At 42.0% G+C, this 13,838-nt stretch overlaps 1 protein-coding gene across 2 annotated transcripts in view; it reads right to left on the reverse strand.

Annotated features, from left to right (window-relative positions):
• Positions 1-13,838, reverse strand: part of LOC126281662 (1-phosphatidylinositol 4,5-bisphosphate phosphodiesterase-like) — a 465,757-nt gene that overhangs the window by 130,326 nt on the left and 321,593 nt on the right. For both annotated transcript variants that reach the window (XM_049980809.1, XM_049980810.1), the window contains exon 14: positions 7,408-7,565. In XM_049980809.1, coding sequence (XP_049836766.1) covers positions 7,408-7,565 — 158 coding nt within the window. The remainder of the gene's footprint in view (positions 1-7,407; positions 7,566-13,838) is intronic.

Raw genomic sequence — 13,838 nt, forward strand, 5'->3', positions numbered from 1 at the left:
GCCACCTTCAGAATTTGAAAGAGAGTATTCCAGTTAACATTGTCAAAAGCTTTCTCTAAGTATACAAATGCTAGAAACGTAGGTTTGCCTTTTCTTAATCTTTCTTATAAGATAAGTCGTAAGGTTAGTATTGCCTCACGTGTTCCAACATTTCTACATAATCCAAACTGATCTTCCCCGAGGTCCGCTTCTACCAGTTTTTCCATTCATCTGTAAAGAATTCGCATTAGTATTTTGCAGCTGTGACTTAATAACTCATAGTTCGGTAATTTTCACATCTGTCAACACCTGCTTTCTTTGGGATTGGAATTATTATATTCTTCTTGAAGTTTGAGGGTATTTTGCCTGTCTCATACATCTTACTCACCAGATGGTAGAGATTTGTCATGACTGGCCCTCCCAAGGCCGTCAGTAGTTCTAATGGAATGTTGTCTCCTCCCGGGGCCTTGTTTCGACTCAGGTCTTTCAGTGCCCGGTCAAACTCTTCACGCAGTATCTTATCTCCCATTTCATCTTCATCTACATCCTCTTCCATTTCCATAATATTGTCCTCAAGTACATCACCCATGTATAGACCCTCTATATACTCCTTCCACCTTTCTGATTTCCCTTCTTTGCTTAGAACTGGGTTTCCATCTGAGCTCTCGATATTCAGACAAGTGGTTCTCTTCTCTCCAAACGTCTCTTTAATTTTCCTGTAGGCAGTATCTATCTTACCCCTAGTGAGATAAGCCTCTACATTCTTACATTTGTCCTCTAGCCATCCCTGCTTAGCCATTTTGCACTTCCTGTCAATCTCATTTTTGAGATGTTTGTATTCCTTTTTGCCTGCTTCGTTTACTGCATTTTTATATTTTCTCCTTTCATCAATTAAATTCAATATTTCTTCTGTTACCCAAGGATTTCTATTAGCCCTTGTCTTTTTACCTACTGGATCGTCTGCTGCCTTCACTACTTCATCCCTCAAAGCTACCCATTCTTCTTCTACTGCATTTCTTTCCCCCATTCCTGTTAATTGTTCCCTTATGCTCTCCCTGAAACACTCTACAACCTCTGGTTCTTTCAGTCCATCCAGGTCCCATCTCCTTAATTTAGCACCTTTTTGTAGTTTCTTCAGTTTTAATCTACAGTTCATAACCAATACATTGTGGTCAGAGTCCACATCTGCCCCTGGAAATGTCTTACAATTTAAAACTTGATTCCTAAATCTCTGTCTTACCATTATGTAATCTATCTGATACCTTTTAGTATCTCTAGGATTCTTCCATGTATACAACCTTCTTTTATGATTCTTGAACCAAGTATTAGCTATGATTAAGTTATGCTCTGTGCAAAATTCTACCAGACGGCTTCCTCTTTCATTTCTCTCCCCAATCCATATTCACCTACTATGTTTCCTTCTCTCCCTTTTCCTACTACCGAATTCCAGTCACCCATGACTATTAAATTTTCGTCTCCCTTCACTACCTCAATAATTTCTTTTATCTCATAATACATTTCATCAATTTCTTCATCATCTGCAGAGCTAGTTGGCATATAAACTTGTACTACTGTAGTAGGTGTGGGCTTTGTATCTATCTTGGCCACAATAATGCGTTCACTATGCTGTTTGTAGTAGCTTACCCACATTCCAATTTTCCTATTCATTATTAAACCTACTCCTGCATTACCCCTATTTGATTTTGTGTTTATAACCCTGTAGTCACCTGACCAGAAGTGTTGTTCCTCCTGCCACCGAACTTCACTAATTTCCAATATATCTAACTTCAACCTATCCATTTCCCTTTTTAAATTTTCTAACCTACCTGCCCGATTAAGGGATCTGACATTCCACACTCCGATCCGTAGAATGCCAGTTTTCTTTCTCCAGAAAACGACATCCTCTAGAGTAGTCCCCGCCCAGAGATCCGAATGGGGGACTATTTTACGTGCGGAATATTTTACCCAAGAGGATGACATCATCATTTAATCATACAGTAAAGCTGCATGCCCTCGGGAAAAATTACAGCTGTAGTTTCCCCTTGCTTTCAGCCGTTCGCAGTACCAGCACAACAAGGCCGTTTTGGTTAATGTTACAAGGCCAGAACAGTCAATCATCCAGACTGTTGCCCCTGCAACTACTGAAAAGGCTGCTGCCACTCTTCAGGAACCACACATTTGTCTGGCCTCTCAACAGATACCCCTCCATTGTGGTTGTGCCTACGGTACTGCCATCTGTATCGCTGAGGCACGCAAGCCTCCCCACCAACAGCAAGGTCCATGGTTCATGGGGGAAGAAATAATTGTTAATTAACATTTTTAGTTGTCAGTGAATATGGAATTTAAATAAAAGCTAAAAAAAAGTAATTACTAGCAAGCTCAAACCAGACCCATACAACTACTAGACTTTCAGGCTATGTATTCATCTGCTACTGATTTTTTAAATAAGTTCCACATGTTTCATACTTAACACAGTTTGTAAGACAGGGAGACTGCTTGTCACCACTATTGTTCATCCGTGTTGTGGAATATACAAGGTGATTACAATTAAAGTTCTGGTTTCAAAATGCTGTAAAAAAGAACCCCTGCTGAGAAGGACATCAAATTTGAATGGAGTATTATCAAAGAAGGGGAGGGGGGGGGGAGGGATTACAGAAATGGAAAAAAAAATTTAACCAAACTTTTCCCTGTAGATAGCACTCTAAGCATCACAATGACAGATGAATTGCAATACAATGGCCACAGCATGTGTTGCACATTAAACTAACCATGCTGTGCAATGTGCATGAAGGCACAAGCGTGGCATTCAACATTTATGGCACTATTAGTTAGGTAGGCCCATCCACCATGGCAAGGTTATACCACACAATGGGACAAATCTGTTTCCAACTGTCCTGAAGCCAAATGCCGTGTGCAAAGCAACAGTGGCGTCTATTTCTAATTGTTATAAGGCCAAAAAACACATAAAAAGCAACAATGACATCCGTTTTTAATTGTCCTGGGGCCAATAACCAATAAAAAGCAACAATGAAACAGACTGTGCAACACATGTTCAGCATGCTGTCAAGCTTTTTCTGCCAAAAACTGAAATCAAGAAGTAGTATGTTCCACAATAGACTGAAATGTCACAGGGTTTGCATTCAACATGTATGGAACAATGCATGCCTTCAATTCAGTAATGTTTGTAATTGGAGCAATAAACACAGCATCTTTCAGATAATTCCAAAGTCAGAAGTCACAGATTAAGATCAGGTGACCTGTACAGTCAAGCTGCAGGGAAATAAAGGCTAATAATTCTAGCAATTCCAAAATGCCTCTGCAGCAGCTATTTCTCTGGCTGTGCAGTATGTGAAGGAGTCTCAACTTGAATAAAAATGATCCTATCCACACATACGTGCTGCTGTAGGGCTGTAATGGTGTTGGTGTGCAAAATAATCTCATAGCATTTACCAGTGACAGGGACAGTACACGTAACAGGAGTGGCAGGACCCATCTCCTTGAAAAAAATTGGCCCTACAATAAACGATGTTGTCAACACACACCATACAGTCACCTTCAAAGAATGAAGTGGTAGTAGTTGAAGTGCAAGCAGATTTTTTGCTGCCCATATTCTACAATTCTGTGTATATTGGCATGTCCTTGATGATGGAAATGGGCTTCATCTGTCCACAGAATGTTCTATGGTCATTCATTGTCCACTTTGATGTAAACAAGAAATTCTAGAGCAAACATTTGTCTTACTGGCAGGTCAGCACGAAACAACTCATGAACAGGGCTAATTGTGAATGGGTAGCATTGCAGGACGTTTCCTTGAATTGTATGCACCATGTTCACAGGCATGTCCATAGTTCGGAAAGTTCCCTGCATACTGCATGTTTGCCACCACCACTCGACCCCTCCTGCACTGTTGTGATCACAGCTTCTATTGACATTGGATCAATTGTCTTCCTTCCTTTTCCACAATGTACTTAAAGAACCTGTCTTTTTGAATTTCATAAATTTTCTCCTTGGCAGAAATTGGACCAACACTTTTTTTTCATGATACTGTGTGTCCAGAACTTTTGCAGAGCTAGTGGCACACAGTCCCTGTACCTGTAAAAGAGATTTACCAGTGACGTGTAATCTTGCATTAAGAAAGTCATGCTGAGTGTCCCAGATACAAACTGAAGAACAGCCACGTTCTTTTTATTTTGCATATACTGCCACTTACAGTGCTATGTTGTGGTAAAATTTCTGTTACTTTTTTTTGTTTCTGAAATGTCTTCCCATTTTTCGACAGTATTCCATTCAAATCTGATGCCATTGTGAGTGGTGGTTCTTTTTCTACAGTGTTTAGAAACTAGAACTTTAATGATAATCACCCTGAATAATGAGAGAATGGTACGAGGTTAACATCAAAATTGGAAGACCCAAAGATAATATAAATTTAAACTGCCTGTGATTCACTGATGATCTTGCTCTTCTTTATAATAATGTTCAGAAAACTGGAGAAGAGGTTAGATTACTGCAGAAAATAGTGGAGAAAACTGCACTGTCTAGGAATTCTGCCTGAGAGGAACACAGTGACAATCTTGTAACAAATGTAACAAAAATATGAAAAGGATAGTTGCTACTCAGCATATAGCAGAGATCTTGAGTCACAGATAAGCACAACAAAAAGACTGAAACTTCATGGCAAATTAAAACTGTGTGCCCGACCGAGACTCAAACTCGGGACCTTTGCCTTTCGCGGGCAAGTGCTCTACCAACTGAGCTACCCAAGCACGACTCACGCCCTGTCCTCACAGCTTTACTGCTGCCAGTACCTCGTCTCCTACCTTCCAAACTTTACATAAGCTATCCTTTCTTTCAGGAGTGCTAGTTCTTCAAGATTCGCAAGAGAGCTTCTGTAAAGTTTGGAAGGTAGGAGACGAGATACTGGCAGAAGTAAACCTGTGAGTACTGGGCGTGAGTTGTGCTTCGGTAGCTCAGATGGTAGAGCACTTCCCCGCGAAAGGCAAAGGTCCCGAGTTCGAGTCTCGGTCGGGCATGCAGTTTTAATCTGCCAGGAAGTTTCATATCAGCGCACACTCTGCTGCAGAGTGAAAATCTCATTCTGGGAACAAAAAGACTGTCAGAAACTAAGTTTTTGCATTTGTGTGTGGGTGTGTGTTTCCAATAAAGGCCTTGTTGGCCGAAAGCTTACTTTCTGACAGTCTTTTTGTTGTGCCTTTGCATGATACAGCATTTCTGCTGCATTGTGAGTAGTAACTATCCTTTTCATAATATTGTTAAATTCCATCCTGGATTTTCCATTGTTTGATCTGTAACAAATGTTTTTTAAATTGTATTTTTCAGCCAAAGGTACACAAATGATATCACAACTGGTTTTGACTTCCGATGATCTTAATATGTTACATAGTAACTTTTCAAAGTAACACCTCCTTTATAAATTAAAGGTTCTGACTGGTAATTACAGTTTAAAAAATAAACTGAAATCAGTTCTGCTTCATAACATCTTCTACACCATACATGAATATCTGAGTAGATAGTGTGCATGTAGTTTAGCTATATTTATCAACATTTTTATGTAGTGAAACTGGAAAAAATCCCGTTATGTAAATGGCCAGAACACAGCCACATTTTCAAAGAAAAAATGTATCTTCCACATTCGTCATAGAGTTTGTTATGATTCTGATCCATGGAAGATACAAAATATTAAATTATACTTGCATACAGGAGAGAGGCATAGTTAAATTATTGGTGGATGAGACTAAAAGAATCTGTAAGCCTTCAAGTTTGGGGTAAGAACTGAATCATTAACGAATTTCCTTCTGAAAAAAAAGAGACAGATGCTACATCTCAAAACATCTAGAGCTTCTGGTTAAAAAATGCCAATTGAAAGCAACATTTTCCTTCTGCTCCAGAAAATAATCACTGGTTGCACCAGATGAGCACTGAGAAGACGTGGTATTAACATAGTGTTCACATGAGCAAGAAAGTTGCATGACAACTTTAACTCCAGAAAAGATGCTTTCTTTCACTAGCTATGACAGGAATATATGAAATGACAGGAATATATGAAAAATGCTGACAGGCATACATTGGCACTGCGAAAAGAAGTATTAACACATGGTATAAGGTATACCAGAACAATTGTCATCTAGACAACACAGATATGATGGCAGTGGCATATTAGATGCTGTGATCAGGCGACTTACAAATATTAACCTCCAAACATTGGCTGGGCTTTCACTGTGGTGCAGGGCAGTACAGCATAAGGTAAGCAGACTGGCGTGGAAGCTCTAAAACACCTTATTGCACTTGGAAGCTGTGTTGGTATTATGTGCAGCCCTCTACATCCTGTAGAAGCCGACATTTTTGTGGAACATGCTGAGAATAAATCACTTTGATCAGTAGTTCTGAAACACAAAGGTTTCTGGAGATACGAAGAAGAAAACATTTGTGGTATGGCCACATGTGATCACTATACTTTCTCTGTGACAGCATTTGTTTAACTATGTAAGGAGAAAAAAATTAAGACTTCCATTTTCTAGATGTCATAATTCATATAAAAGAGGGTAGATCCAAGAGTCACAATGTGTATTGCAGACCTATACACACTGACCTAAATTTAGAGCAAAGAACAGCCATCACCCATTCAATCACTCAAGCTATCTCATATCTAGAGAACCAGCCAGCAGAATGTAGCCATCTATGTTCTAAGCATTTCCAGAATGGGTACTCCTATAAACAGATTCCCCGTGCTTTTTGACTAGCATGCATTAAACCACAAGAGCAATCATAAGTTACGGAGAACTTGGCTAAGCTGGTTTATCTGTCTTATGTTTGCACTATGTCATTCAAACCAACATCCTCTTCAAGAAACACTGAATAAACTGTATCTTACATTGCACCACTGAAGCGCAAACAATGCAGGGTTCCGTAAAAGATTACCTATGCCTAAGAAGACGAGGAATATACAAGTTCCTGTGTCAGTGTGGGACATCATTTATACGCCACATGTGTCACCCTGTTAAAGACAGATGTGACTAACAGGCCCCATTGCCAATCAAGACCTTTTATTGAAAGCTTTTATTATTACTACACGAACTATAAAATTCTTAGCTGTTGTCAATGAATGTTATGTTCTCACCACATTCAGTAACAGATTTGAGTGTTGTCAACATAATATCATGTAGCACATATCAGCAAGAAGAAAACTGAATGTGAATATGTTGTCTGATGTTGAGTATTTAAACTAAAAGCTGTCAATTATAAAATAAACACTGCATAAGTAGTTAATATTTTAATGTTCCACAACATCAATGCAAAAAGATATAAACAGCATAGAGGATAAGAATCCAAAGTACAGATTTTACCACAGAGATATGATTTACAATATAACAGCTCACCCAGTTCAGTGAGCATAAGGCTACAGTACTGTACCTGTGGCATGTAGTTCGACGAATTGACACGGAGTCCCTTAGGATAGATGCGGCTCAGCTGGCGTTTGTTGTAATCAACAAACTCGATAGCCTGAGACTCCACATATTGAAGGCCATCTCTTTCCTCGAAAGATGACATATGGTAGTGTATGTTGTTCTCTGGAAATGTAATGTCAATCCCAATCTTAGTATTATTTGAGCAGAACATGCACAATCAGTATGGTAAAAGTAAACATAAACATATGTCACCCAAAACCTCAAACCTATTTCTTCATACACTGATGAGCCCAAACATTATGACCACCTGCTCAATACCATATTGCTTCACCTTTGGAATACACAGCGATTCTATGTGGCATGGATTTAACAAGTCCTAGGTAGGTTTCTAGAGGTAAGTGGGACAGATTTCTCTACACAGGTCACAATCCCGATAAATTCAGGCCACTGGTTTTTGGGTGCAGAGATGGCATCCGTTAACACTACAGATGTGTTCCATGAGGTTATGGTCAAGAAAATTTGTTGATGAAGACAAAAATGTGAACTACCTATAGTGTGCCTCAAACCACTGTAGGATGATTCTGGCCTTGTGAAACAAACAGTTATTCTGCAGTAAAGACTCATTGCCACTGGTGAATACATCACGCATGAAAAGATGTAGGTGGTCTGCAATTATGTGCATGTAGTGCACAGCTATCACAGTGCCTTCCATTACTACCACAGGTCGGTCCCATGGAAGCCTAGATGAATGTCCCCCATAGTATAATATGTAGTGCTCCCACAAGCTTGGGTTCCGCGGTGCAGTACAAGTTACAAGCAGTGGTTCACCTGGATTAGAGCATATTCGGACAACACGAGTCACCCAATCAGGCTACTTGTTTCACCTGATCCACAGTCCAACCTCAATGATTGTGAGTTCACTGCAATCTTAACTGACATTTCACTGGGTCAGCAAGCAAATACATAGGGGTTGTTTGCTGCACAGCCCCATGTTCAGCGATTAGAGTTGAGCAGTGTGTTCCAAATGATATGTATCGCATCAGCCCTGCAATCTGTCATCAGATCTGCTGCCAATCACCGCTGATTCCGTTTTACAGAGCGGGTAAACTGTCAACCTCCCTGTTCTGTGCTGAGGTGTGATTGTCCAACACCTTGTCACCTACTCATGGCTTCACTGTCCTTCAGTCACTTCTCATAGATGCTCACAATGGTAGGACACGAGCAGCCAACCATCTTCATTATTTCTGAGAGGTTTTGTCTATGGGTGATTTATTCTTTGTCAAACTTGCATATGTCGGTGAATTCCCAGATTTTCAGCTAATATTGCTAGAATCACTCCCCACTGGTATCTCTTCTTCTCGTATACTTCCTGCAATTCCTGCAATATCACTAGGAGGTATCCGATCTCATAGTGGGCAGTGTTCACTATGTTTTGACTGATCAGTGTTTCTTTCCTTACAGTATCAGTAAACATACATGTGTGTGTGTGTGTGTGTGTGTGTGTGTGTGTGTGTGTGTGTGTGTGTGTGTAATGAAGATACCATTTACATGCCACACTGCCTTTTTTTTAACTTGTTATGTGAAAATTAAACATGTTTGAATTGGGAAAGCTACCAAAGTGTCTGGGTACAAAATGTCGTTACTGATGCTATTTCTCTGTCTGTTGAAAAACAATGTGTTGTGTGGCCATCTTTGAAATATTTCCATCTCTGGCTCTATCCCCAAAAGGTAGGAACAGGTGATAAAAGCACCCCAGCCCATTACAAAAAAGCTACCTATAAGCACTGAGTTTGGTTATCAATAAGGTTCTGCTTTCAGGCCTAATGGCACAAACGTACTGAGAAAATATAGTACTGAGAAAAAGTATTCAATAGTCAAGCCATAGGCGAATGCATGCTACAACTATTCAGATCCTCTTCACATATTTGCATTGTGTGTCTTGTCAGGTGGCACAAACATGAACACCAGAAAGATAATCTACCACTGTTACTTTGAGTTGGTTTTTCATTGTGGCATAATTTTCTTCAGAAATTCAATAAACGTTGCAAGCATTTTTGCAGGTACCTTCCAATAGCAGCTCTGTTTCATACATAGCACATACTTATTTTTTGGAATGTATGAAACAGTGCAATATTAAGAATCTTTTATTAAAACCATTTTCAGTATTGTACCATATACTTGGTATGAAAACATTAATTTACTCATATGTAATATCAATTACTGACATGGAAAACCATACAATACATCCTCAGAGTTAGACACATTCAGAAAGGCAATAAGTGTATTAACACAGAACTCAAAAGCCATGGAAGCAAATGCAAAGGATCAAAGCTTGAGTTAGGCAGTGGTATAGCAATGTAACCAAGGGCCCCAGGACATAAATGAAATTGGGGCCCTATTTAAGCTAAACTAAATACTCTAAAGATGCAAAACTACTTCATTATCAGCTCCTTACCACCTACTGCATGACATAAGGTAAACCTACATACTACAAAGTACATTATTATATTTAATCATACTGCTAATAGCACTATACAAGTGAAAGTTAGTTTGTTTAGTAGACTTTCACGCAAAAACTACCGGCTGTATTTGTATGAAATTTTGCACGTTGATGCAGTTTAACCTGTGTAGAATGTTGGGTACTTTTGTACCGAAGAAAGGATCTCTTGGGCTAATTTTCAATGTGAGTCGATTCCAGGAGACTGAAGTCACAGGCAGAAGCTAGTAAAAAATAAACATTGAAGAAGTATCACTCAGCCATGAAAACAGGCCCCTTGCCATAAATCACGCTGGGAACGGTCAGGTCAGGATTTGCACATCTGCAAAGGCACAGAGGTACAAGGAGTTGGGCTGTTGTCAGTGCCAGAAACACACTGGCGCTAAATGAGTGTGCTGTGAGCTCAGTGCACAATAACAATCAGTCCTATTTTGTTTAGAGCTACAATTTACGATAGGTAACTGTTGGTAAACACAGCGGCAGCAGCCATGTTTTTGTGGGTGTAGTAGATTCCAGTTGTAGTAGATTACGGTTAACAGTATAGGAAGACAATAAATTGAAGTAGACAATTTTATATTAACATTCTTTTACTATTTTTCTGGCTTTAGTTTTTGCAAAATCATCAGTGAGTACCATCATAAGGGCCCAGGTTCACCCCCAGCTGGGTCGCAGATTTTCTCCGCTCAGGGACTGGGTGTTGTGTTGTCCTAATCATCATCATTTCATCCCCATCGACGCGCAAGTTGCCGAAGTGGCATCAAACCGAAAGACTTGTATCCGGGGAACGGTCTACTTGACAGGATGCCCTAGTCACATGACATTTTTTATTAAATCTAGACTTGATGTGGCCTTGTTTTCAACTGCTATGAGTGCCAAATGTCAGAATTGGGCCTGACACAAATTATTCCTTTTCGCATTTTTTCCAACACCATGGATCCTTGCTCTGCAACCACTGTGCTGCATTCTATGTAGGAATGATAACCAACAAGCTGTCTGTCCACGTGAATGGCCACCGACAAACTGTGGCCAAGAAACAACTGGACCACCCTGTAGCTCAACACACAGCTCGACACGATATTTTTCATTTCAACAGCTTCACAGCCTGTGCCATATCGATCATACCCACCAACATCAGCTTTTCTGAATTGCACCTGGAAGCTCTCCCTACAATATATCCTACATTCCCATAAGCCTCCTGGCCTCAACTTTTGTTCATCCTTGTCCTCGCCCATCAGCCCTTTCCCTGCTCCCACTCCAGCACTACGCAGCCCTCTATTCCACCGACACATTCTTTACTTCTCTCCTTTTCCGCTACCTCCATCCCCACCCCCTCCACCCCAACTCCTCGTGTAAGCTCCTGACTGCACTGTTATATACAAACCCTGTATCAGGCAGCTGGCTGCAGAATTTCATAATTGTGAGACATTCACTTTGTGTTCCTTGCGGGAGTGTCAACAAGTGAGAAACAAAATGGCAGTATTTCATCACAGTAGCAGGTCAGGTGGAAGCAGGACTTCAGCACTTTGCTCGAACTGGGTAGTTAGCATCAGTAGAAGCTTAGTAAAACAGTACCACTGAGAAGTCTGGTACCGCGTGCCGTGGAATTAGAATCCATGCCAAATGTAATGGACGTCGCAGATCCATAGAGGTCTCCGCACCATTGCACCGTAAGCTGTGGTGGCGCATGCCTCCTGGCCCACTTTTAGTGTGAGGGTGCTGCCGTGGAACACGTGGTCCCAGCAGCCAATAGCGGCGACCCCCATAGCATACTTAAGCGCGTGCCTCACGCCCAGCCAGCAGTCTAACATCGCGTACGTCATACAGTGTATTGACTGTCGTGTTTCTATTCCAGTGGATGTGGTTGTCTTCTTTGGTTTGTTACTATGTTGTCTGTTCTTGTTGTGTCATAACGTCCTCCGGTGGTTGTGTCCATCCTCTCATGATGTGTTGTTGTTCATGGGCTGCTCCACAGGTCCCACCGAGTTTCCATCACTACTACACCGCGACCGTTCTGGTCACCGTTACAGCATTTTGGTGATAAGGTAAACGGCGGTCGTTTTAGGTATGGAGATGAAGTTGGTCTGTCTGCTGGAGCAACAGCAGCAGCTAATGCAGCAGCAGGTTTAGTTAGACATATTACAAAAGTCGTTGCAGTTGCTAACGGACAAAATCCGTGTCCGGGACACGTTATCACAACAACTTCTGAGTCCTCGGGTGTCTGATGCTTCCCCGCATCTGCTGTTGTTTCCACTCTTTAATGACACAAAAGAGGACTGGGAAACCTACTTACATTGGCTAAAACAACATTTCACTGCTTTTCAAGTCACGGACGACTCCTTGCATCAGTCATTATTTTTGTCTTGGGCCTCTCCGGACACCTTCTTTCTTCTCCGCAAACTGGCACTGTTGTCCGATCCCGTGGCTCTCTCTTTCCAGGAGATCTGCCTTTTGCTCACAAACTATTATTTCGAACACTACCATGTGGTCGTCTCTCAGCTGGAGTTCCACCAGTACCATAAACAGCCTGGTCAATCGTATTGTTCCTGGGTCACAGACTTGCAGGGTGTCAGCCGTCGATGCGATTTTATGTGCACAAATCAGCAGTGTAAGGCTTTGTATGCGGGCTCCCTGATCCGGGATGTGGTGGTTCAGCTGGCTCCCGATCCTGAGGTCCATACTGCGGCACTGAAACTCGACAACCCCTCCTTTCTCCGCATTGCCCATTCCTTTGAAATTGCTCAAGCAGCTAACGAGCGTCTTACAGCGCGACCACATGTGGTGGCAATCACGGTGCAATGACGGGTTTCGCCCTTGTGACGTTGATGTGACCCGGCTGGCAGAGGCCGGTGCTGTTGGGACTGCTCGTTGTCCGATATCTCTATGGCATCGCTGCCTTCGGTCGCCCCTTGTCGCCAGTTGTGTGGCCCACTTCCACCTTGTCCACAGTGATTTACTATACATTCGCTGGCTGATTGTACCCTCTGCTGGAAATCGTGCACACTGTGTCACAAGGAGGCCACATCTGATCGGTTTGTTGTAGTCGCTCGACTTGATCCAATCCCTCCCCTCCTGGGCCTCAAGATACCATCCATGTTCTTCAATTGGTCGTCCCACAGAATGACCCATCAACGTAGAAGCTTTTCCTCACACTCTGCATTTTCACAGAGGATGTCAGTTTTCAGGTTGACGCTGGGGCCACCGTCTCCCTGATTGATATGGCGACATATACCGGGCTGGGCTCTCTTGCGTTGTCGCCTCCCTTTCGCCGTTTGGTCACCTACAGAGACCGTTCCATTCCCCTTTGTGGGCAGTTCATCGTCCAGGCGACATACAAGTGGGTTCCATGGCTCCTTACCCTCATCATCGTCGACCATCCCTTGGCTTCAAATATTTTTGGCCCATTTCAACCATTTGGTTTTTCAATTTTTGACGAAGTTAAGGTCGTTTCCGTGGCTGTATCCTTTCAGGATTTGGATGATCTGTGCTACGATTTTGTGTCATTGTTTCCACCGGATCTCAGATGTGCTTCCGGCTTTCAGCTGCACATCACCCTACGGCCAGATGTACAGCCCCGCTTTTTCCAGGCCCAGCCCCTTCCCGTGGTCTTATGGCCAGCAGTCAAGCAGGAACTTGATCAGCTCAAGGCCACTGGTGTGCTGGAACCTGTAACTTACAGTGCATGGGCGACACCACTGGTGGACATAAAGAAACCCAATGGGGTCCCTTCGGCTGTGTGGGGACTTTGGCGCTACAGTCAATGCTCAGTCCCTCGTTGACACTTACCCCATTCTCCGACAGGAAGACCTTCTTGCCAAGCTTGCCGAGGGAGATTATTTTTCCAAGGTCAACCTGGTTGAGGCATACCACCAGTTGCCCTTGGATGCCAAATTTTGGAACATCATGGTTATTAACATTCCTTTCGGATTGTAAAAGTACAA

Source organism: Schistocerca gregaria, chromosome 7 (genome assembly GCF_023897955.1).
Source record: "Schistocerca gregaria isolate iqSchGreg1 chromosome 7, iqSchGreg1.2, whole genome shotgun sequence".
Lineage (NCBI taxonomy): Eukaryota > Metazoa > Arthropoda > Insecta > Orthoptera > Acrididae > Schistocerca > Schistocerca gregaria.